Source organism: Anolis sagrei, chromosome 4, assembly GCF_037176765.1.
Source record: "Anolis sagrei isolate rAnoSag1 chromosome 4, rAnoSag1.mat, whole genome shotgun sequence".
NCBI lineage: Eukaryota > Metazoa > Chordata > Lepidosauria > Squamata > Dactyloidae > Anolis > Anolis sagrei.
In genome coordinates, this window is record NC_090024.1 from 181,515,622 (window position 1) to 181,541,949 (window position 26,328).

General features: G+C 41.3%; 2 protein-coding genes across 2 annotated transcripts; one reads left to right on the top strand and one right to left on the bottom strand.

Moving 5' to 3' along the window:
• Positions 1-4,323: 4,323 nt before the first annotated feature.
• Positions 4,324-18,640, bottom strand: ATP6V0B (ATPase H+ transporting V0 subunit b). The gene is made up of 8 exons (XM_060773350.2): positions 18,447-18,640; positions 10,366-10,414; positions 9,355-9,438; positions 8,597-8,674; positions 7,505-7,574; positions 6,756-6,807; positions 5,880-6,070; positions 4,324-4,934 (listed from the first exon to the last, which is right to left on the bottom strand). The coding sequence occupies exons 1-8, from the start codon at positions 18,511-18,513 to the stop codon at positions 4,908-4,910; spliced, it is 618 nt and encodes a 205-aa protein (XP_060629333.1). The 5' UTR covers positions 18,514-18,640; the 3' UTR covers positions 4,324-4,907.
• A 137-nt stretch (positions 18,641-18,777) lies between these two features.
• On the top strand, positions 18,778-25,365 carry DPH2 (diphthamide biosynthesis 2). Its single transcript, XM_060773349.2, has 7 exons — positions 18,778-18,934; positions 19,714-19,872; positions 20,560-20,672; positions 21,909-22,129; positions 22,870-23,514; positions 24,336-24,521; positions 24,860-25,365. The coding sequence occupies exons 2-7, from the start codon at positions 19,720-19,722 to the stop codon at positions 24,985-24,987; spliced, it is 1,446 nt and encodes a 481-aa protein (XP_060629332.2). The 5' UTR covers positions 18,778-18,934; positions 19,714-19,719; the 3' UTR covers positions 24,988-25,365.
• Positions 25,366-26,328: the final 963 nt, after the last annotated feature.

Genomic DNA, 26,328 nt, shown 5'->3' on the forward strand with positions numbered 1-26,328 from the left:
TGAGAGACTAAATAATGCAATATCAACACAGCTCTGTTCCAAAAGGTAGCATTAACAACCTACACATTTTGTCAGCTCCTGTAGCAATGAATAGGAGTACTGCTTTGTCTGTATCTAAAAGTACTGTGCCAGCCAGGGACTTGAAGTCTTGTCATAAATAATGAAAAAATATCTGGAGGGAGAAAAACTGGGTTTTTCCTATATTCTTACTATCATCTTTGATATTTTTAGACAGGTAAGAGCGAGGTATTAGTCACTACCATTTTATTATTCACTTGGTGGACTGGAAAGGTGGAAAAAACATGCGCTGAATGTTCCTGATTGGGGTCCAGTTCTATTGTAACATTTCTTGGCGAATACAGAAAGTTTTTTTTAAAAAAAGATGTGGTTCACAGATGGTGAAATGGTTAAAATACAATGTTTTCAGATTCTCATCCTAGTCTAACATTTAGAGATTTTTATTATTTTTTCATGTTCTTCAACTTGAATAGTTGGTTTTCAGTTTTAAAGTTGAATATTTTTTTAGCCTCTTGTTCTACAAATTGTGTGCTAACTGATGTTGTGAGTTACGAGTTATCTTAGAAAAACTCAGCTGTTAAGTCGAGCCATACTCGACAAGATGCATTGCAAACCATTTTGAAAATGGTTTGAAAGTTAACATTTCCACATGGCAGTGTGTCTACCTCAGCCTTCTTGTATTTGCTCAAGTACCACATTTCAGCAGCCCAGCCCAGCATTAACCTGGAGCAAGCCTTTGCATCGTTGTAGCACTCCTCCAAGATGGCTGCTGCTCTTGAAGCAATCTCAGAAGCAATGTGCTGTAACTGCTCCTGATTTGTGAGAATGAAACAGTGAGGAACATCCACAAGGGACTGAAGAAGGTGTATGGAGATGACACTGCAGATTGCAATACCGTTAGTCACTGGAAGAACAAGTCATCTGGTGAAAAAGGGCATTCCAATATTCAGAATCCTCTACAAAAGTGGTTCTCAACTTGTGGGTCTTTGGTCTTTTGGTTTTTACTTTGGTCTTCAACTCTCAGAAATTCTAACAGCTGGTAAACTGGCTGGGATTTCTGGAAGTTGTAGGCCAAAACACCTAAGGACCCACAGATTGAGAACACTGATTTACAAATCAGCAGACTACACACCGCACAACTGACAATGTGGAGCGCATGAACGACATGTTTTAGGCTGACAGACGCATAACTGTTAAAAGAAATGTCACTCCAACTGGGCATTGGGGAAGCAAGTGTGTGCAGAATACTGAAACAGTTGCAGTTGAAGGTCTGTGCAAGGTGGGTCCCCAGGAAGATGACAGATGAACACAAGGAAAATCCATATGAAGCGAACTCTCCGCCCGGTATGAGAATTATGGAAACAAATTCCTTTCAAAAATCGTGATGGGAGATGAAACATGGCTACACCATTTTGAACCATAGATGCTGCATATGGATGAAGAATAAAGAAGTTCATATTCCAATTCACCTCTCAATGGTTCTGTAGGGAAAGAGGACTAGAAGACAGGACTTTGGAAATTCTAGGGAAACTGCTGTTTTCATTGACAGCCCGTATCTGGTAAACTTTGTGTCCACAATTCCCCTTTCTGGAAAAAGCCTCAACAAACATAGGTAACAGTGTGACCTTATAAACACAAATCGTGTCAAGAATTGCTGTCCTCTTACCACCGATTGTTCTAAGCTGATGTCTGAAAACAGGAGGTCATGTGAGACATTGTCTACATGAAAAGCCGAGAGCTAATTACACAGAAATGAAATGAAGGCAAAGCTCACAAAGACTTTGCGTGAAACTGATTCTAGAATTCACTATGGGAGGAGTTAGAGCAAGTAATTTGAAAAGAAAAGGTTATTGCAGAAAAAAGAAAATAACTGAAATAAATAGCCACATATTCAGATATACATAAAAATATTTTAAACTAGCTGTCCCCTGCCACATGTTGCTGTGGCCCATGTGGGAGTTCTGTTTGTGAGGTTTGGCCAAATTCTATTGTTGGTGGGGTTCAGAATTCTCTATGATTGTAAGTGAACTATAAATCCCACCAATTACAACTCCCAAATGTCAAGATTCTATTTTCCCCAAACTCCACCAGTGTTCATATTTGGGCATATTGAGTATTCTTGTAGAGTTTGGTCCAGATCCATCATTGTTTGAGTCCACAGTGATCTCTGGATGTAGGTGAACTACAACTCCAAAACCAAAGGACACTGCCTACCAAACCCTACTAGTATTTTCTGTTGGTCATGGGAGAACTGTGTGCCAAGTTTGGTTCATTTCCATTGTTGGTGGGGTTCAGAATGCACTTTGTAGGTGAACTATAAATCCCAGCAACTACAATTCCCAAATGACAAAATCAATTTTTTGAGTGAAGAGCATACATTGGGTTATTAGGTGTCTTGTGTCCAAATTTGGTGTCAAGTCGTCTAGTGATTTTTGAGTTCTATTAATCCCACAAACGAACATTACATTTTTATTTATATAGATGTTCACCTAAAAAGATTAGTATTAAAATGGAACTAAAACAGCTGCTTACTGAAAGCCCAAAACAAAACAAAAAACCCACCAGAAACATTTAAAGCAGGAAGGGACAACAATGGAGAATGTGAGGCCAATCTTTGCCTCTGTGGTGGCTCGTACCCCTCTCTCCCCTCAACGAGGCAAATATATAATTAGCACTTGTGACTAGAAGCTGTTTTAGCTACAGCTTTTTCCCAGTTTAGAGATGTGTGAGTGTGGTTGCTAGCATTAATTCTGGAGGATACAGGAGAGTCAATTTAACAACTGTAGCTCTCCCACTACCATTTTGGGGGGCTGGGGTTCCAAAAATCTTCTAGACCAGCCATAGGCAAACTTAGGTCCTCTGGGTGTTTTGGATTTCAACTCCCACAATTCCTAACAGCCGGTAAGATGGCTGGGATTTCTGGGAGTTGGAAGTCCAAAACACCTGGAGGGCCAAAGTTTTCCCATGCCTGTCCTAGGCAGATTGCTTGTGACTCACAAATTGCAGCACCCCTTTACCCTTCTAAGACCCAGAGTTGGACATTTTCTATCCTTTCTTCAAGCATTCATTACGAACATACCATCACTCTCTAGTGCATACCTTTCCAAACTGTGTGTTGCAACATGTTAATCTATTGGCTGCAGTGTGTAGGTGCGTCATGTGAATGTAACAAGGAACTTCTGAGGTTATGTGAGTAATAAGTAATAAACCATATATTTTTTTAAATATAAGTGAAAGGTTTTAATTTATTACATACATTTTTATCCCGCCCTTCTCCCCACAAGGGATATGTTCTGTCCCTATATATCAGAGGTCCTCAATCTTTTTAAACAGAGGGCCAGGTCACAGTCCCTCAAACTGTTGGAGAGCCGGATTATAAATTGAAAAAAACAGGAATGCATTCCTATGCACACTGCACATATCTCACTTGTAGTGCAAAAGCCACTTAAAAACAATACAATAATTAAAATGAAGAAAATTTTTAACATATATAAATTTATTAGTATTTCAATGGGAAGTGTGGTCCTGCTTTTGGCTGGTGAGATAGGATTCTTATTGTTGTTGTAGTGTGCTTTTGAATCATTACAGGCATAGGTTGATCCCCGGGCCTTAGTTTGAGGACCCCTGCTATAGATTTTGTCATTACAACTTAGTTATGTGTTATAAGAGATTGGTTTAACCTCGTTTGCTAGAAAAAATTAATTACTGTGTTGCAAAATGATGCACGTCTAAAAAGTATGTCACCAACATAAAATGATGGGAAAGCACTGTTATACTGTCTTTAAAGGAATATGGGAATTCTGACTTACATTGACTTGTCTTAGGGACATATTGTCAGGCAAAAAGTCAGGAAACATATTTTGATAAACGAATGTACCATAGGATTATGTTCATCAGAGACCCATGATTAGATACAGCTCTTGACTGTGTATGGAATGGCTTCAAGTGACCTACTATTAAAAATATACATTTGTTACTCTTAACAGAAAATATACCAAAACAGCCTCTTTACTCATTCAGAAGAGTTGCTTAGGGCTAAGGTTTCATATTTTGCTTTTTTCTCCTTTCAGTTTTTGACTATGACACAATGTATAGAGGATAACAGTGTACATTTCCTATTTATACTTTATGCTAGCAACCAACCTCCAGCTGTTGTGGATCACTCCTGACAATGGCTTCTTGGACCTGAGATAACACCTGGAGGAACAGAAGTTATGAGTTTCTACTATATGTCATGAATTAATCTACATGCCCCAAGCAGCTCAATGAACAGAGTGAATAAGCAAAAATCACAGCACAAGATCATTTAATTATTATCAATTTTAATAACCAATCATTTGTGTTGCTTCAGAGAACTTCAAAAATTACACCTTCCAACTCCTATGTGCCCCTTCAGTATGGAGCAGGTGGATCTAGGAGGACATTTCCCAAAGCCTTCAATGCCAAGACTTCAGCCAGTGCCACCCATTAGTCACAGGGAAAATGGACCATCGAAGCCAGTAGGAGGATGGGAGGAGAAGAGGAGGGGCATAGCAGGAGGGAGCACACAAAGAAGGGCAATTACTTGGGACACGAATGAGTTTCTTTCACAGAACACGTTGCATTTGGCAGTGGTTGCCAGAAGGAGCGCAAGGACTGGAGCCCTGCAGGCTCTTGCCACCATAGGCACTCAGGCCTTTTCTTCAGGAGACGTGGAGCAGGAAAGGGACACAGGAAGAGAAGGATAGATTTCTCACACATACACATCAATTGGTCAGGTTCTTCCGTGGCCCAATAGGCGAAGATCACAGGAATAATTTTATACACCAAGCTCCGCCCCAAGCCAACAGGAGACATTAAATAAATATGTACAGAATCTGCAGTGATCAAACAGATAGATGGCAAACAGCTTAATCGCCCATTTTCACTTTTGACGTCTGCAAAACACAAAAAACAGACCACAAGTCAGAACATTCCAGTACTCTGTTAACTGCTGTTTCCTGCATCATCCTCTCCCCTTTAACTATAGCCTCCTACATACTGACCATAACTGAGAAGAGGATGTCAGTTCCTTCTCTACTACACCATGGCTTAAATTACAATTATGATGTATGGAAAAGTGGCTTCCCCAACACCTTGATCTACTTCCTCTCCTGTACTCTAGTGCTGCCACATTAACAGGGAATGCTAGTATTGTTTTTGAACAGTGAAATCTGTGAATGCATATAAACATGCAAAAACAGGGCATTCTAAGATAGGACTAACATAGCTATAGTGGAGAGAAAATGAAGAGAATAGCCAGATTCTCAGGCCCCATTTACACTGTCATATAATGCAGTTCAATATTATTAAACATTTTATGAAACTGCATTATAAGGCAATGTAGATGGGGCCTCAGCAGGCTTGATGCATCCTGAAGGCTTCCTGCTAATGAAGACCTTTGGGGTATATAATGAAAAGTCCAATCCCTGGCTACTCTTAATATTGAAATAAGTCTACATGGTGCTTGCCTAAAGACACATCAGCTTTCTTTCTAAGCCAGACTTTCCAGTGCTAAGATTTCCAAGACCCAATGCAATTTACAGAGCAGATACCAATCCCTTTATACAATTCTCTTTGGTAACATGTTTCTGTTTCGTTAACTGATGGAGATCAGGTTAGAAAGGACTGACTGGGTTTCTACCTTCCACCCCACTTCCATATAGCACATGTTTTTCCACCCTGGATTAGAGACAGGAGAAGGCTATGAATCAGATAAATCTAATAGTAGTTTTGCAAGTAACTGCTTTCTGCCTCTATGCTATGATTGGGAATTATGCTGGAAGGAGCAAGATACCCTGGGGGCAGCAACAGATATGGAGATGAAGGCATGAGAGACTCACCTGCAGGATAGCCACAATGACTCCAAAGAGCCCAATGGCACTGCCAAAGATCTCCACAATGAGGATCTTGACAAAAAGGCTGGGATTCTGAGCATCAGCCAGTGCTGCACCACTGCCCACAATGCCCACGCATACACCACAGAAGAGGTTGGAGAGGCCCACAGTTAAGCCTGCCCCAAACATGGAGAAACCTATAAGCAAGATTTAAAAACATTACAAATGAGTAAACACCCAATAATATTTTCTGCTTATGCCAATTCCTTCAGGACAAAACCTAAGAATTATTATCTCTGCCCAGCTTTAAAGCCTTGCGTCTGTACCATGCCACAAGGATAGGTTGCTATTATAGCCAACAAAGGGAACACTTCCAATATAAAATTCAAGTAGTCCACTCTAGTCCTTTTCACAATGACAAATGGTGAAATGGTGGAGACATAGCTGGCATATTATCTTTCTTTACTGCAACATAAGGAAGGAATAGGAAGAATATGAAGGTCATACATAGGATGTGGAGATCCTGCAAGCAGGATTGATAAGTTGTCCACTGATTGTATTTTTTTTTACATCTATTATGGAAAAAAGTTAATCTTGCTGGAATCAAACTTGAGCAAAACAAAACTTGACTTGAAGAAGAGCCATAACAGAATGGTAGGGAACATACAACATATGGAGGAAATTCAACTTAATCCTTGGCATCTCCAGATAGGGCTGGAAGTAACTTGCTGAAACTTTGGAAAGCTACTGCTCCTAAGTGTAGCCAAATACCAAGTTAGAGGAAAAGACTGCATCTTCCATATATTACATAATAATGGCCCCCTGATTATCTCACCAGGACAAGTGTTATTCTGCCTGCCTATCTCAGGCCTAACAACTCACCTGCAAAATAATTCCGACTACCAATTTGTTCAGGAGTTCTGCCACTGAAATTCTGTAAAAAAGTAAGAAAGAAAAGAAGGGGGATTTTTTAAGCAACAAAAAGCATGAGCAGAAATAGTACCCTATCAATTCAGGACAACAGCTAAATGTCAACATGATTAGATGTAGGGTTACACACTGCTCAATATTTATGATATGTTCAGAACTGAATTTACAGAATCTTTGCCAGCATTTCTGGGGGGAAGATAGTACAGGAATGATAAAAGTGTGGCAAACCTAGGTTTCCTATCTCTTGCCAGGCAATATTCTAGAGGTCTTGGAGTGGCAAAAAGGCAGCTAATGACCCAATAGTCACATATAATTTGGATATTCTGCTCTCAGAAGTACAAATTATCTGACAAGAACAAAGCTCTTATTACTTCTTACTGCCTTGGAGCATATTGGTCGATATTTCAATATTATTTAAGCAGTTTTTATTCTGCCCCATCAAGACTAGAGTGCACCTTAAATGTCTGAACTAGGTTTGCTTCCTGCAGCTGCACTTCTATCCAGAATGGCATTTTGTTCCACAGTTGCTTGGGCCTTATCAATATGTTCCCCTTCCCTCTTGTCAAACAATCTCCTACCCTGTTCTGCCCTATATGGCATTAGGAGGATTATTCTAAACCAAATCAAATACATCAGTGTGTGTTAGAACCCAATTTGGCATACAAATATGTCGGTCATGTATCGGAAAAGCACTTCATTACCTCTGCCATGTTGCTAATTACAATAGCCATGATGATCCCGTAGATGGCCACAGCTTCACAAAAGATGATACTGTCAGAAAAAAAGTAGAGATTAGTAGTTAGGAAGTCTCAATGGTGATAAGTTCAGTATGGGGAAAATTAGCAAAGAATGTGGCCTAAAGAGCATTTGTGACCAAACATGCTGTTTTATAAATATTTATTTATATCATGCCCTCACCCTTTTGGGCACAAGGTGGCCCACAACAGCTAAAACAAATATAGTTCAAAAATAAACAGTGTACAAAAATTAAAAGGCAATGAAATTTTGTATGTTGTTGCTGTTGTGGAGAAAGGATTCTGCTGATCTGTCTTTCACAGAACATCATGTCAGGTGCCACCTTCTCAATGCAAGAGCCAGAATTCTAAACAATATATTTCTCAAGCTTGCTTGCACGGTCCAAATTACTTTTATGTAGGAAGTCAAAATGTAACAGAATGTCATACCTCCACCTACAGCAAAAGGAACTGTGGGGGGTTTTGCATATCAGCACAATGCCAAATAGAGTTTCCAATCCCATCTTTTTAATCCTGCATGAATAAGATTCTTTGGCAAAAACATGTGCAGTGAAAAAAATTCAGATAGATTTGTAATGACAAGTGATTCAGCAAAAGTTACTTTTATCTTCTTAATCTGTAGATAAGAACTATATTTTACACATGTTCAGTCTTTAATTTCATTCCTTCTAGTACAGTCTGATCATTTACAGAAAAAATGTATTCTGAACAGTTCTACAAAGGTTTGGCAACAAGGTTTTATCCCCAAAGTCTCAGGACTTCTTCATGCTTAGATCCAAGAAAATAAAGAGGGATTATAGTGGTTCTAATGGAGTCAATTTGTCTCTTAAACCTGCTGGATCAATTGTAATGACCAGTTCCCTCAATCAATTTAGGGCTTCTCATATTCTCAAAGCTAAACAGAACAACTTTAAGTGCTAAGCAAGAAAACAGACACATTAAGAACCTATAGCCAAGGTTAGAAAGAGAAAAAAGGACACGTTTCTGATATGCAGTATCTATGTCCATAGTATATGCTGAGAAAAGGATTCTTCTCACCTGACTAGATTTTTGGTTTTGATCCTTGGTGCTTTGACACCACCGCCAATTATGCTGGATCCAGTGATGTAAATGCCCCTGAAAACATAGTCACAAAAAAGATTAGAATGGCGCTTATTATATAATCACAGTGCCATACAAGAGCTGCACGTAGCAAATGGGAGGACAGATTGCTTAGATAACACAGTCACAACTTTTGTTTCTGAATTTATTAAGTACAAAGCCTATGTAAAAGAGTTAGGACAATAGAGTTTTGGAATAGGATGTGGAAGAACTAGCTTTTAATTCCCACTGGACCGTGAAACTCACTGGGTGACCTAGGTCAGTCTGTCTCCCAGTCTGACCTACTCAAAATGGTTGCTATAGAGGGGAGGAAAAGAAACATGTACATCACCTTAAACTTAAAAGGAAATGTAGGATATAAGTGTAAGTAATTAATGCATAAGAAACTTACACTTGGCTTTCTTCTATCACAAAAGTCAAGGCAGTATATTTGGGATTCTTTGCATGGGTCACCTCCCATTCAGACCCTAACATTAACCTTTTCTAGCTTGGAGGAACCCTTGAAAAAATTGCAGATCTCAACAAACATCTTAAATGATTACACCTACTAAAAAGTGTAAGTGTATTGTAAGGTATCTGTACGAATTGTCTTCAGATCATGCTCTGGATCAGGTCTAACAAGGTGAAACCAATGCAGAGCTCAAGAGTATTCAGGAGAGAGGGGATCTCCCTCAGCAGCTGACAGTAGCACTCACCAAGCAGCGCCCACCACTGACAGTGAGATAGACAGTCCAATGCCCAGATTGGACCACATGAATGGCGAGGTCTCGGTCAGGAACCTGCAGAAAGAATATTTTGTTAACATTATATGCAGAAGAAGGACCCTTAAACAAAACAGAACAACAGAGACTTTTCTTTATTGCTAAACAGGTCAACCTTCCCCTCCAGCTCATCTCCCAGAGTAGGGGTGGGCACAGTGAAGCCATGCAGATAACACTGCACTGCAATTCCCTGCATTCCTCATCATTGGCTATGCTGGCTATGACAGAGAGGAGGTGCAAGACAATGCTATTTGGACTTTGCCAACACTGTTCTAGTATCTGCTCCTTCTTGTGCCCACCAGAAGGCCTTCTTATTACAACAAAGGCTGGGAGTCTTTTTGTCCCATTAGAGACTTAAAAGATTACTATAAGAACGAGGGGGTATTCAAAAACACAAGAAGGGCAAAGAGCACTGGTGACAAGAGCAATTCCATGATGCTTATAAAGATAAGCCACCAGGATCTGGGCTGCATGAGGTTTGTCAATTAAACCTAACCAGCAGTGACAAACAGCTTGCAAGAGTGAAGGGGAAGAGTAGTGGACAAATGACCTGCAGGCAAAATGAGGCAATTATCAGAATTGATTGGTGAAATGAGATACTGTCATCAATACAGTGGTCAACAAACGGGGGAAGGGAAGTAATGCTGCCTGTCTACTGATGCTGCCATGCCAAGCCATTCCTTTTTTCTCTATGTCACCCCAAAGGACAATACTGCGTGCCCTTTACAAACCCAAAGTTTCAGAAATTGAGAGTTAACCTGTAAAGTTACTGTTATTGTCAAGAGTGTTTATGCCTGTGTGGTGGAGGGATCAGACTGGATGCCCCTTGTGATTTCTTCCAACTCTCTGATTCTATGTTCCTGCTTCTTTCCCTAAAAGTTTGTGGAGAACATGCCAACTCCCCTTCTGTTAGTCCAGCCTCAGGAGGAAAGAGTGTCATCTTACCATGCCACATCAAAACGAAATCCCAGGCCAAATATTGTGTAGCAGATCCCTAGAAAACAAAAGCAACACTGAATACCTTAGTTCTTGGTCTTCTCAAAAGCCTGATTTGCAACAGCAGCACCCTCACACCAGGCAGTTGATTCCGGGTTTTCCATAGGAAAAACAAAAGGCTTTTTTAAAAAAAGTCACCTTCATTTAGCTTATGCCAAAAATGTCTAGCATGCCAAATAATTATTTCATAGGGAATTTTCCTTATTTTAAGTAAAAGAGAAGCAAGGCTTCCCATCATACACAAAGATTTAAAAAACAGACCCACATCCTCAGCACTTACACGAACATAATTAGTTTCTTGAAATGCCCAGTACTGAGCAGCATAAGAATTCAATGCTTTGGGGATCTGAAGCAGTCAACTGCAATTTCTGTCATTTCCTTAAAGCAGTGGTTCTTAATCTGTGGGCCACAGACCATCAGTGGGCCTCAAGGACTAAAATCTGGTCCACAAGCCTCCTTCCTCTTTATTTTATTTATTTCCACTCCTTTCACACCACATGCCACTCCTTCCCTGTCACTGACCATGGCATATGTTCTGTATCAGAAACTACAGCTGATGTAGTCTATCCAATGCAATTTTCTGAATCAGCACCCCAAACTGAATCTAAAGTTGACGGAAAACTGATTCATAACCCTTTTGGTTCTAATGTTGGAGATTGGTCCCTGGTCAAAGTGGTCCATGGTTAAAAAAAAAAAAGGTTGGGAACCACTGCTTTAAAGAAACCAGACCCTATACTAAACTGGTGAAGGTGAATCGGCAGACACGAATGCAAAGATGAGGTATTTCTTTTTTTGGTTTGAAGTAAGCTTTCTAAATGAAACAAAAAGAAAGCTACTACTATGACATTGTTGCTGTAGACAACGCAATACAGCTGTCTCTCTGCATCACAGAATCCATCAGCCACAGCTTGAGTTCAGAAAGCAAACACCAATTTTGCCATTTTATATAAGGGACACCATATTACTACACCACTGTATATAATAGAGGGAACATCCACAGATTGTGGTATCCACAGGTGGTCCTGGAACCAAACCCCAGCAGATAGTAAGAGCCCATTGTTTATCAGTAATGTATTACATCTTGTATCCTTCAATGAAGTAGTGGAGGTCACAGGAGAACATGTTTTGGTTTGTAGACATTTCACCTATACCTGCATATCTTTCAGTGGTCTCAGACATAAGGAAAAAATGCATATTATTTCTGAAATAAGATATAGCATGAATCAAATGGATTTACACAGAAGCATCCATTCTTAGATCAAGATGGGATTAAATGGGCATCTCTCCATTTTTCAAGATTTTGGCTCTAGTTAGACAAACTGTTTCCTACCTCAATTAGGGTAAAGAAGGTGCCTAGCAAGCACCAGTCATATTAATAGATAGTAACAACATATTTATTTATTTATGAGATTTCTACCCAGCCTTTCTCACGCCAGAGGTGACTCAAGGCGGTTATACATACAGTCAACAATTAAATGCCCTAAAACACAATGTACACTTAAATAAATATTAAAATGGAATTTAAAAGTACATTAAAATTGAAACATTTAAAAATAATACATTCAGAATTAAACATGTAATCCACGAGCGTAATCCGGGCTGTTCCAATGGTCATTGCACATTGTTCCAAGTCTATCTACCGCACAAGTTCTTTAAAGGCTTGGTCACAAAGTCACATTTTCACTCTCTTGAGGAAAATCAGAAGGGAGGGGGCTGATCTAACATTGCTGGGGAGGGCGTTCCACAGTCAAGGGGCCAAAACGTAACAGGAACATACATAACATACAGGAAGGAAAGTCACATGCACAGGCTCAGAGTGGAAAATAAGGGCAGAAGCAATTCATGAGTCAATAATATGACCATGAGTAGTATATTTTGGGACATACAAACTGAGTGTATGGTGGCAACGTTGTCTCAGGACAAAAGGCTCTGGCAGATACTTTCTGCTGTGAACCTGGCCATTTGAGAAAAGGCAAAAAATGATAACAGTGGTGACAATGTGGTTCAGCACTAGCAGGCCACTCTTTAGCGTGTTTAACATTAGGAAAAGCTATGGAGAACGAGAATATTCAAATGAAGGTGCAGATTTCCTATTTCTAGATTTTTCTGATTGAGCAAAAAAATACAAATCAAGAAAAGATAATTCCATAACAAGAAGCAGTGAAATAGGCCAGAAAACTAGAGACAGCACCCAACAGCTCAGTGCTTATTGAGAAGCACCCTTGGGGCACACATAGACGCCCACCTTCATAAACACCAGCCTTTATTCACAAGAGTAAAACCTGTTTCCAAGTGACAACTTTCTCCTACAGGCGCTGCCAGCTTCAGACCCTTCACTCAGCAGCAGCCACCTCTGATCACTGAAACAGGAGCACTAGGAGCTGACAACCTGCTGCTTCTTCCTGAATATGAAGGCTTTGAAAGCAAAGCTTGAGCTAGTTAATGAGCACATCTCTTCACCTACATGTCCGAGGAAAGCTGAAATCTTCCTGACATTTAGCTAACAACAAGGTGCAAAAATATTCAAAATGAGCTGCCATATAGAAGTTAATTCCTGCCTCAGCTTGACCTATTTCTAGGGAGGGCAGATCGAGCCACACAGGTTCATGCCCCCAATTATACTACTGTAACATTGAGATGCCCTTGAAAAGTAGTCAGAAGATACACCTTGTTAGGTATGCAGTTTCAACACCATGTGACATTGGTTGGCCAGGCTTCCATTTTTTTCTGAGCTCAATACAAAATGATATGAAGTGCTACATGTGTAGGGCTACCTTCTTCCATATAAGCCTGCTCCAAATTAAATAGAAGCATCAGAGAGCCTATTATTTGGTTTGTGTGGTTATCAGTGCACACTCACATAGGTTTACAGCACCTTTTTCTTCCCTTACTCAAGTCACCAACACAAGATTTATCTTAGTGCCAGTCTACAAGAGTCTCTTGCTGCCTCTTCGTGTTGCAGTTTGTTTTAGGAATTATTACATAGTGAGGATTGAATGTGCAATTGCAAGAGTCAGTCATCAAATACAATTTTCAGTCCCCAACTCTAATTTTCAATATGTTATTTTAGAAATCCTATAGGGAAAAAACAAAATGTTGTTTTCTATACATTATGGTAGGAATTTTTGAAGCTACATCTAGTGACTTGGGATTTTCATTGGAGTGATCTTAAAGTATGGCAATAATAAGATGGAAAATAAGGATGTTCACATGCTAAACTATTTGCTTCCAGCAGAGAATACCCTCCTCCTTCTTCTCTGCCTCTGTTGGGTCCATAAGCAAACATCAACAAGTGGTACAATTCTGCCACTGGTACTGAACATGACTCTTACATGCAGAAGTTGTCAAAAATTACAGTGATATTTTAAGAACACTACTTGCGTCAGACAATCCAAACAAAAACAATTGGGGGCATCACAGGTTTCTCAGAATAGCAACTCAGTGAACCATCTGCAATAAAATATTCACAACTATCTTTAAAACATGGTGATGGTACTTATAAACAGTTGCTATGATTCTGCTTTATTACACTACTACTCTTTGTTTAAAAGAATAACTGTCTTTTGGGCTTTTAGCCCAAAAGAAGAATTGCACAATAAATCATTTGCACTTATAGAAAAATTGCCTACGTCGTTAAAAGTTAATTTCATTGTGAAAGCTACCTGACATAAAGAGGAAGACAAAATACAGTTAATGAATTTTACTGGAATCCATTAATCATGCTGCTTGTTCACTACTGTCTCATGGTCAAATGGTATGTTATGCTCCCTAATTAAATACAAACAGCAACCAGGCATCAGACAGATTCAAGTGATGCATCGCTATATTTCCTCTCATGTAAGCTTATTCAGCACAATATAGACAAGACATTGAAATGTTCCAGTGGGCCGATTTCCCCTCCTCTGCCCCCTCCAGCCAGATATACTCCAAGACATTACTGCCTCTGTACACTGGCTGATTGCCTGCTCACTTTACTGACAAGAACAAGAACCAACTCAGTGCCCTGGAGTTTAGCAATCTTCCTTTTTGTCCTATCACCCACCAGCCTGTTTTGTAAACTTTCAACTCAGGGGCACAAATGTCCCAAAGCAATAAGGGCTCATTTTCAGCTCAAAGTCAGCAGCAACGAAGACAGGCTCAGATCCTCCATGAGTCAACTATGCTGAAATCCAACTGAAAAGAAAGAAGCTATTGATTTCCTTTTTGGTACTATTCTCAGAAAAGGAGGAGTTATATTTTTCCCAAACAGAAAGAGGAATTGAGAGTCATTTCATGTTAACAAGAAGCACAAAAATGCTCTCTGGGTGGGTAGAGACCCTCGCTAGAAAAGGACATATAAGAAATGAAAATGAAGCACTACTGAGCAAAGCAGTGCACTGAGTACAGCAAATAGCACTGGCAGGAACTAGTCCAGAATCTTTTCTTCCTTCCACTATTACTTGTACCCACTTGATGGAATGACCTTAAAGGAAGAGAGTTTGAATTAGAAGGTCAGAAGCGAATGCTCTGCTTGCCCTTCTGCTACCCTGATTGGTGAAGTCTGAACCAAATGAGCCAGATAAATCCAGTTGAGGCTACCAATGAATCTCAGATAGCTAACAAAGTACTCCTGCTAGAATAGTTCTCAAGCCTGTTGACAAAACAAACTGAAAAATGGAAGCTACGTCCACTATGCACCCTGTTCAAGGGTGGGGGAGTAGGCCAAAGTATTCATAGCAGTGTTATCACTGTTGGTCCTCAAGAATTTAGTCTCCAAAGACAAGTAGATTATTCAACTAATACATCAGAGGGCTTTTCATGCTACAAATTGGTAGAATACAGATACAAGAAGGCTTTCCACCAGGAAGGTTTTTCCTCATCACCTAAGCAGATGTGGGAGCATTAAAATGAATACTGGCAGAAAAAGGAGGGATCTCTCCAGCAGAAATAAAATATCCTAGATGTAACAGACTGCCTTTTTTTGCACACACCCAGGACTATGGCCCGAGACCTTCTCAAGGGCCAGACATTTGTCTGACCAGGGCGCTGCTTGACAAGGATGGCTAAGAATATAACTTATCGGTTGGGAGTGCAAAAAGTGCATGTAAGGCTTGAGGCACGCTTCTGGCAGAAGGACTCACTGAATACTGGTAGCTCATTAAACAATCACAATTTTAATCTCTTGGGACTCGAACAGATGAATTCTCTATCCACTACAGCTGATCTTGCCACATTAACACTAAAAATGGAAGAGAAGAGAAAGTTATTCAAGAAAGATGCACTATGTTAGAGAGGATGGCATAATGGCCTTGGTTTTAGGATTGTACCATCTATGCTGATATTGCTCGCAGAATGCAATGACTAGCTACTTGTACACATGAGGGAAATTACTGAATTGGTATATATGAGCCCAAAATACTCACTTTAAAAACATTTAGCTACCAGTGCACTACTGCTTGGAAATAACAAAATCACATTTTACATGTGAGATGAACAAACTCCAAATAAAACCATCCTGTGGGACCTAAAAGGCTGACAATATTATGACATCCAGGTTCCAGTCTTCAAGTGTAAATATAGAAAGACAGGGTCCTGCCTTACAGCAGGCCAGATAATGGTCATGATGCCTCAAACTGTTCATTTTCCCCAGCAGCATCTTTTTGGTGGGCTCTGTTCATCTTTATCTGGGTACAATGTGGGTTACTATAATAGGCTCAACCAATGCTTTTTTAGCTAAGGAAAGGAATTGCTCATCTCAGTTAAGCCCACATTCTAGGGCATTATTAATGTGTTTGAAGTGATAATGGCCAAATTCTTGACTTTAAAGCCAACTCTGCATCATTTACCTTAAATCTCCTGATCCTTTGGTTTAGAATTTGAAAGACTAGCTCAAACCAGCTTGAGCAAGGGAAGAATTGAAACAGAAGTTCCTCTAAATGCCCTTCCGTGACTTAGCTTCACGCAAAAAGTGTTGTAAACACCCACAATTGTCCAGAATCAATATTCATCCCCAAAGCAGAAAAAATACCCCTGATAATTCCTTGCCTAAGAAAACCCTATGAAATTCATGGGATTGCCATAAGTCAACAGGCAACATACACATACAGAATACACACACTTTACACTTATTAGAAAAACTCAACATGATTTTTTTCCTTTACCAGAATCAATAATAATACATTGTTATCCATTTCTCATAGCTTTTTACTGTTTTATTTAAAAGAACATAGAACGAAGATTAAAACACTAATACTAAGAACATGTAATAAGAGCTTTATTTTAAGCTGTAAGTAATTTCTGAAAAGAATGGGTATTCCAAAGCACTGTGCTCCTCCTCTGCATTCTTTCCTAAATCTGACAAGAAGGGTCTCCATTATCTCCACACAAACCAATCCATGACAGAATCTTTCCTGTAAGAAGAGTTTACCAGAAGGTCAACATCAAGGTGAACCAAGTAGAAGGTGGGCATCCTTTATCCATTATTCCAAAACCCAAAATACTTCAAAATCCACAATAGTCCACAAGGTTGGTTGAGATAAGGACACCTTTGTTTTCCAATAGTTCAGTGCACAAAGTTACTAAACAATATTGTACAAAGTGGCTGATAGATGCTCATGAAACGTAAATGAATCCATTGTTTAGACTTTGGCCTCATCTTGAAGGGGGCATTTATACGGTCAGGGCTCAGTGCTATGAAATCATGGAGACTGTAGTTTGGTGAGGCAGCAGTCCTCTTTTGGCAGAAAGGGCTAAAGGTCTTGGAAAACTATAGATTTCAGGATTCCATCACTTACCCATAGTTCCAAAAGTATCCCCCTTCTCTCTTGTAAATACAGACAGTCCCTGAGTCCAAACATCAGACTTACAAAACAAAAAACATCGTTAAGAACAGAGCTGAGACAACTGGAAGTGAGAGAAATCAACCCCTTGGAAGGGAAATTCATTCCTGGAGGAGTTATCATGAGGAAAGGGTTGTCCACTGAAGCTTTCTCATCCATCCTTGTTTTCACAACAACTCCTTTCCCCCCAAAATCCAGTTATAACTGCGACAGAAAGTGAGGAGAAATCTTCTGAACAGGGAGACAGACAGCAAAACAAGGGTGTTAACCCTTCCCTATGCTGCACAATGCCCCCATACACACACACACACACTTTTAAGTGTAACTCCAGCCATATATATATAGATATAGGGGCATTGTGCAGCATAGGGAAGGGTTAACACCCCTGTGGTACTTGTTTTGCGGTCTATACACACACACTCTTTTAAGTGTAACTCCAGCCATATATATATATATATATATATATATATATACACACACACACACACATACACATCAACCATATATATGTGGATATATTCATATATATGGATGGTTGGAGTTACACTTAAAATGTTCCTGTTCCGACTTGCATACAAATTTAACGTAAGAACAAATCTACAGGCCCTATCTTGTTATTAACTTGGGGGCTGCCTGTATTTTGTGTATCTTTCTGGGATAGAATGAAAGCAATTTAGCACCACTTCGTCTGCCATGGTTCAATGTAATGGATTCATGGGAAATGTAGTTCTTACAATCTCTTCAGGCTTTTCTGCCCTAGAAGGCTGGTGCCTCAGCAAGCTACAAATCCCAGTATCTCGTAGCCTTGGCAACTAAAGCACTGGCAAACTGCATTTGTCCTACAACAGGCCTGGGCAAAGTTGGGCCCTCCAGGGGTTTTGGACTTCAACTCCCACCATTCCTAACAGCCTCAGGCCCCTTCCTTTTCCCCCTCAGCCGCTTAAGCGGCTGAGGGGGAAAAGGAAAGGGCCTGAGGCTGTTAGGAATGGTGGGAGTTGAAGTCCAAAACCCCTGGAGGGCCCAACTTTGCCCAGGCCTGTTCTACAGTGAGTAAAGGTGTCTCAAAGGGCCTCGCTTTCCTCCTTCTACGACCTTTCCATTCAGACCCAGCCAAGGGTAAGGGAAAGGGGAAGTAACTGCGCAAAATGGGGTCGACATTGAGCAGCCTCCCTCCTTCCTTCCCTCCTTTCCTCCAAGGCCACGACTACTAACCAATGCCGGTGAGGGCGGCGGCCGCGCTCAGCCCCAGCCCCGAATACAGCAGCGCGAGCCCGGACATGGCGTTGGCGACGGAAACGGCAGCGGAGGCGGAAGCAGCGGCGGCGGCGAGCCCTCAGCACGGACTGCAGCCGACTGGGAGCCGATCACCTGACCCTCTCGGTGACTTGACCCGCCGCCGCGCCACGTGACCGGACTCTGTCACTCACGCGGGGCACGGAGCGTGCGCCGCCTCCGCGGATTGGCTCAGGAGAGAACTAATACCTCCCACCACGCGCCCCTTTTTGGTCTTACGCACGGGCTTGCCTTTCCGGCTTGCCCTCCTTTTTTTTTCTTTCTCTCGATGTTTTTGATTGGCTACAAGGTTTTTCCGAGAATGACGTCATGAGGACCAATATGTTTCGGGTGTTATCATTGGACGGCTTCTATCTCCGTTCTGGAAATAGAAGTGTCCATGTGGTTGGGATCGAGGATTGGTCTAGGTGAGTGAAAAGGGAGTAGGTGGGGGTTATCCACACTGTAGAATTAATATGATTTGACAACACTTTAACTGCCATGCTGTTGAATCATTGGAATTTTACAAGACCTTTAGCCTTCTTTGCCAAAGAGTGCTGGTGCCTCATCAAACTACAACCCCTTTCTTCCCATAGCATTGAAGTGTTAGCAAACTGCCCTAATTTTACAGTGTAGATGCCCCAATAGTCTATGAATGTGGCATTCCTTATATTGGATTGCTGTGAGTATGGCCATGTTCCAGAAGCATTCTCTCCTGACGTTTCGCCTGCATCTATGGCAGGCATCCTCAAAGGTTGTGAGGTCTGTTGGAAACTAGAAAAAAATTCGGTTTATATATCTGTGGAATGTCCAGCGTGGGAGAAAGAACTCTTGTCTGTTTGAAGCAAGTGTGAATATTGCAATTGGCCAGCTTGGTCAGCATTGAATTGCCTTGCAGCTTCAAAGCCTGGCTGCTTCCTGCCTGGGGGAATCCTTTGTTGAAAGGATTTGTGAAAAAACCCCTCTTGCCTAATTTTCAACAGAGCTCACAACCTCTGAGGATGCTTGCCATAGATGCAGGTGAAATGTCAGGAGAGAATGCTTCTGGAACATGGCCATACAGCCCGGAAAACTCACAACAACCCAGTGATTACAGCCATGAAAGCCTTTTGCAACACATTCCTTATATTATTTGGCGTTGCTCCATACCAGAGTGGTGCCAAAAGCCATCACCATTCAAGCTGTACCTTTTTATGATTTGCTTCAGGTCGCCATGACAACAGCATTCAGCAGTGATGGGGAGGAGGTGATTCAAAGGGCCCTGGATCCTGGAGGCGCTGGAGGACGCCCCTCGACTGTGACACTAGAAGATTTCTACGAACTGCAAAAAGCCACTTCGTTTGTGGTGGATAATGGCTTCACCAAGGTGAGATGGGGCCTTGCAGTCCCACAGGAAGCTTTCCTGGAACTGGCTCAATATCATTTTGCTATGAAGTGACAATAATTGCTATACAAATCCAGCATCACTTGCACTGGATAGCACACATTTGGTGCCTCAAATGTTAGTCTGTTTTCTGGGTATATTTGACCTGCTGATTGCAAAAATGGCATCACTTTTCCCAATCATCTCTAACTTGTGAGATACAGAACATATGCCATATACCGGTCGCCATCTGCTCGCCCATAGACAACCATGATAACCGCATCTAAGAAACTAGAGGATTGTACTATATGTATTTATTTTTTATGTATTATATTTATATACCACCTTCCTCATCCCTGGTGGGAACTCAAGACGGTTTACAACCAATGGCAAAAATTCAATGCCAACATACATGTAAAAAGAAAAGTCATAATAACTAAGCACTAACATAACTATACATTAAAATCATTAAACCATTAAACATGAGACATAAACAACATGTACGTATGTAAATGCAGGTATTCCAAACAAAACAAAAACCCAAATCCCAAACACTTCTTGTCCCAAGCAAGTTGAATAATGGATACTCAACTTGCACTGTCTTGTCTGTAGGAAGTCTGATTAAGTTGGTTTTTAAAGGATATGTTTGGCATAGAAACTTTGAGAACCTATTTTGGCCTTTTGTTTTAGGTTGCCCTTCAGTTCCCTGATGATCTACTATCAGATTCAGGTGATGTTGCCATCAAGATGGAAGCAGCAAGTGGTGCCAAAATGTATATCCTAGGGGATACATCATATGGCAGGTGAGGTCATAGAGCGTCCCTTCTCCTATATCAGAGGCACTTTGTGCAAATACAACACACCCTGCGGGGTTTCAGTCTGCAGACTTAAAAAATTGCAGATGTATTTGAAAGCTACTTCAATATAATATACAATAGTAGGAGGAATTTGTGCTCCTCCTGCTATTGCAGGCATGGGGAAACATCAGCCTTTCAGGTGTTTTGGACGTCAACTCCCAGAAATCCCAGCCCGCTTATTGGCTGCTAAGAATTGTGGGAGTTGATGTCCAAAACACCTGCAGGGACGAAGTTTGCCCATGCCTGTGCTATTGGATTCCCCACCATTGGCTGAGCTGCTGTGAAACTGGAATTTCCTTTCTGGAGAGGCGGTGTGCTGTCGCACGCTGGGCCTGTACATTAGACCGTACACAGGATATAAATTCTCTGTGCCCAACGGGACGCCGGGGCTGCCTCAGAATAAAGGCCCTTAGATTCCCCCAAACAGAGTCTTTAGAATGCTTAAAGTAAGTCCAACAAAGTTCTTTCATTAACAGGAACAAACAGGTACTTTAACGGTTTTCTTTACAGTCTATAGGCTCTTTCAATCTTGTCCACTAGGAACAGGCACTGTCTTCTTAACTGTAGCTAACCGATGGGGAAATCCTAGCTTCTAATCTGGGCAGTCTGTACTTGCCTCTGTTGACGTGGAGCCCCTGCACCCGGTACCAACTGCGTCTGGCTTCCGCGAGTGACCCTTGCCTCAACAGAGCTTTGTAGACCTCCAGGGAAAAAGAAGGAGTTCAGGTTGCTGTGATGGCTGGCTGGAGTCCCTCAGCCAAGCTGTGGCTGTATGTCTCCTGGCCAAGCCGTAGGGCTGTATAACCCCGGCCAAGCTGTAAAAGACGAAGCTTTTCTACAGGAGCCACTTCGTTCTATGTCCTGTGCGAAAAGCTTCTCTGTGAGAACTAACTTAAAATGGCTTTTTCCCTCCAAAACTCAAAAAGGGGCGGGATCAGGGAACCTAACTATAACTGGCAGGTGGCTTACCCTATAAATGCAAATTATAACAGGAAACCCCCTGCTACAAATCCCAAGCATGGGATTGCACACAAACATATAAACACAGCAAATAAATCTGTAGCTCCTGGGACAGCTGTTCCAGAACAGGCGGTATAAACATTTTGTTGTTTTATGAAAGGGGCAGGTGTTTGATAAAGGTTGCCTTTGGATTCCCTAACTAATAGTGTTGCTTTTCTTTAGCTGTTGTGTGGATGAGGTGGCAGCAGAACATGTGGATGCTGAGGCTGTGGTGCACTATGGTCCTGCCTGTCTGAGCCCCTGCCGCAAGCTGCCAGTGCTACATATATTTGGCCGTGTGCCGTTAGATGTCACACGTTGCGCTGAGGCCTTCCAGGAATTGCATCCTGACCACCAAACTCATGTGGTTGTACTGACTGAAGTGATCTATTCTCATGCTCTTGGTAAGACCAGAAAGCTTGTTTCGTGGAATCGTTAGCTTAAAACACATTGCTGGGTTTCATTACAGGCTCAGTAAGACATAGTTTAGGCCAGGATGGAAAAATTCTGTCATGTGATTTCCAAAATTTAAAATACCTCTCCTTTCTAATCTCGGATCTTGGCTTTATCTATTTTTCTCATTCCCAGCCTGCAGTCTGTATAGAAGAGAACATCCATAGCAATGTCTATTTCTCTAAATGTTTTCTTTTGTTATCCTTGCTGTTCCCATAACGAGGATTTTCCACAACAATTAATAGCAATGCTCACATTGTAGGACCAAAAATACATGTTGGTTATCTCTAAACACTTCTGTACTTTGAGTGAATCCTTGAAGGTTACCAATAAGCATGTAAATTCCATTGTAGATTCCCGTCACAGTAGCTTCTGCACAGATATTATTGCAAGGGGAAAGTGAGGAAAGTAAAAGTAGTTATTAGTATCGTAAGAGTTCCAGTTTATATTTTTGCCATAACTGTTAAAAGAGCTGGCATCATTTAAAGGACATGTAAAATTAACTCCCCTCAACTTTGGTTGGTTCTTGGTTTATTCCAGCCTTCAAATCTGGTCTGTAGTCTTTCTAGCCTCTGATACAGGGATAATTCATTCTCTATCCATGGGGGAAGCCTGCTGCGTATTTTGGTCACTGCAGAAAATGCCAGATTGTGTCACATTCTCTTCATAGTCACATTTCTTCTTTTCTCAGATGACTTGGCTTCTGAGCTGCAACCCATTTATCCCAATGTTGTCTTCTCCCAACTGGACAACAAAGAACCTAATAATTCAACCCAGCCAGTTTCTGGGTTGATGAGGCAGTTTGGCCGATGCTTTGCAATAGACCAACAACATGGTATTGAGAAATATAGCATGTTCTATGTGGGCAGTGAAGGACCAGAGCTCACAAACTTCATGTTGAGCTGGAACCAATGCTCTTTCAGTTCCTTTAATCCTAAAACAGGACAAGGCCGAAAAGAAACACTGGATGTGAACCGAGCCCTGCGACGGCGCCTCTATCTGGTGGAGCGGGCACGGGATGCCCAAGTAGTGGGTATTGTGGTGGGCACTCTTGGTGTGGCTGACTATTTATCTGTTCTACAGCATTTGCGTGGTATCATTCACAAGGCAGGCAAACGTGCCTACACTCTGGCTGTGGGGAAACCGAACCCTGCCAAGCTAGCAAACTTTCTAGAAATAGAAATCTTTGTTTTAGTAGCCTGCCCTCTAAATTCCTTGCTTGACTCCAGTGATTTCTACCGGCCCATCATCACACCTTATGAGATGGAATTAGCATGCAATCCAGCACGGATTTGGACAGGCAGCTATGTCACTGACTTCCGCCACCTCCTACCAGGTAATGAGATCTATGTATACAGAGTGAGATAGAAATATTTTTTATTAATAAATAAATGGTTCTGTATTGGGGAAATGGCTATGAGTAATAAGATATGCTACGTTTTTTCTTTCACAGCAAACTATTGAAATTATGTTCTCTGACTACTGAAAAGCCTTATTTATTTTCAAGGTTTCTGGCAGGCATAAGGTTTTGCAGTTTAAAGGTAAAGATTTCCCCTTGACATTAAGCCTAGTCATGTCTGACTCTGGGGGATGTGCTCATCTCCATTTCTAAGCCGTAGAGCTGGCGTTGTCCATAGACGCCTCCAAGGTCATGTGGCTGGCATGTCTGCATGGAGTGCCATTATCTTCCAGCAGAAGCAGTACTACTCACATTTGCATGTTTTTGAAGTGCTAAGTTAGCAGAAGCTGGGGCTAACAGCGGGAGCTCATCCTGCTCCCTGGATTTGAACCACCGACCTTTTGGTCAACAAGTTCAGCAGTTTAACCCACTGTGCCACCGGGGGGCTCCTTTGGAATTTACTTTATTATAATTTAACAAAGCTTTTCTGTTCCTTCAGTGGCACAAAATAGAGTTCCTTGCTGATGCCTTTACTTTCCCATTACTACCCAGAACCTTGCAGCAGGAACTGTCCTTACCACAAATAGTATTCAGTTTTATATTTCTCTTCCACTTTTACTTTTAAGAAATATAGGCCAGGAAGAACTGTACCATATGGTCTTTCTGCATGCTTGAACCAGGCTTTACAGAGGTCATGAGCAGGGCTTAATTCTGTAGGTGCTTAGCCCAGTTATTGCTCTCTGTTCTCATGCCTACAGGAGCATGTGCTCACACTCCTTTCCCAGACAAGATGTCAGAGGCTGAAGATGAACCCAGCATTTCACTAATCACTGGAGAGCTGCGCTCAACTAATCTCAACATAGTGCCAGATCCAAAACTGAGCTCTGATACTGCTGTGGCCTGCCGCAACCATCTGCAGACTGTGGCTGAAATCAGCCCGGCAGGTAGGTGGCCTTAAACAGTGCTTTGCAAACTGGAAAGGGGGAGAAAAAGGATTAAAATGGCAGCCAGAATCCTCTCAAATAGTAATAAACAAATTTCACCACACAGGATTCTTATTCTGACTAATAGCTATTGATAACAGATAAAGAGATTGTTAACTATATGTTGAAGGTTTGGGCCCCTGATTAAGGGCAAATGGTGAGCGAATGGCTTGGTTATCTGAATGAGAGGAATACAAAGCACTATGTATTGCTCTTTCCCCAAATCTCTAATCTGTAAGGCAGAGTGTCTCCCTAAGTGATGCCTGCAATGTAGTAATGGTTTTTCCTTTCTGCCTTAGCTTCATTTCTCAAGTCACGCAGCTGGCAGGGGCTGGAGCCACAGCTGGGCCAGACAGCAGTCACAAAAGTTGTAGCAGGACGACGGGGGATCGCTATTGCTTATGAAGATGAACCATGTGGACAATGAGTCCAGAATGTAAGACAGTAAGGGACAGAGAAGAAGTTGCCTTCCGTAAGTGAATCAAAAGAGTAGGTGAACATCACTCTGCTTTGAACTGTCCTGACTATCTCTTACTTGGAAGCATTTCCCTCCTGCCTTGGCATAACCTGTATGACAAGAGTTCTCATGGCTGTTATGACCTTGCCTAGCATTTCTGCACAGATGAATCAAACAATGCCACCATTGTTTTTGCTCTGACACATGATGCTTCAATTTCTCCAAAATGTGCTCTTTTGGTAAGGTTCCCTGCCTTGGGAATCTAAGTGGAATCATTCTCCTTGCTTTGCCATCAATTGCACTCACAAATAAAGTTGTGGTTTGGTTCTGTCATAACAGTACCAACAACAGCTTGGTCCTGTTGTGGAAATAGCTCTTACCTATTTGTGGCTTGGATTACAAAAGGGCAGGCTTAAGAAGCAATAGACTTGGAGGAGAACTAAGGTAAATATTTGAAATAAAAAATAAGATTCAGCTATATAGAATTATTGAATTTGTCCTTTCCCAATATAGCAAGGTCCTAATTTGGAAGCCACTTAATTTGAAATAATAATAATAATAATAATAATAATAATAATAATTCTTTATTTGTATCCTGCTTTTCTCCCACAATACGATCCACAGATTAAAACCTTTGAGTCTCCCTAGGGGTGAGAAAAGCAGTATATAAATACTGTAAATAATAATAAAAGCAATACAAGTCCAAAACAATCATCATATAAAATAAAACCACCTATAAAATAAAATATAAATAAGCATTTAAAAACAAATATATTATTGTTGGATCATATTGCACTTCGCTCAACTCGATAAAAGTTGGCCTTACTTTCACTTCAGACTATATTTCATCCCTGAAGGCTTGTTTAAACACTAAGGTTTTTAGTTGTTTTTTAAAGGATGACAAGGAAGAGGCTGTTTTAACCTCCTTGGGGAGGGAGTTCCAAAGGATTGGGGCAGCCACCGAGAAGGCCCTCTCTTGTTGCCACAGCCACATTTGAGGTGGTAGCAGCAGTGAGAGTAGGCCCTCTTCAGATGATCTTAGCGATTGGGCAGGTTGGTATGAGGAGATGCAGTCAGATGGGTGATTGGACCTGAACCATTTAGGGCTTTAAAATACAGGGTGAGGCAGCATAACTTCCTTTTTAAAATGCGCGCCATTCAGTCGGTTGAAGATGTAGCAAAGTACTAGTGGTCTCGTTTGAGAGGCGGGAGTATAAAGTTTTGTCCTGACACAGTTCAGTCGCCATCATGTGTTGGAACAGTGAGGAGCGTGCTTTTGCTGTTGAGGTCTACTTTCCGAGCGGATTTGGA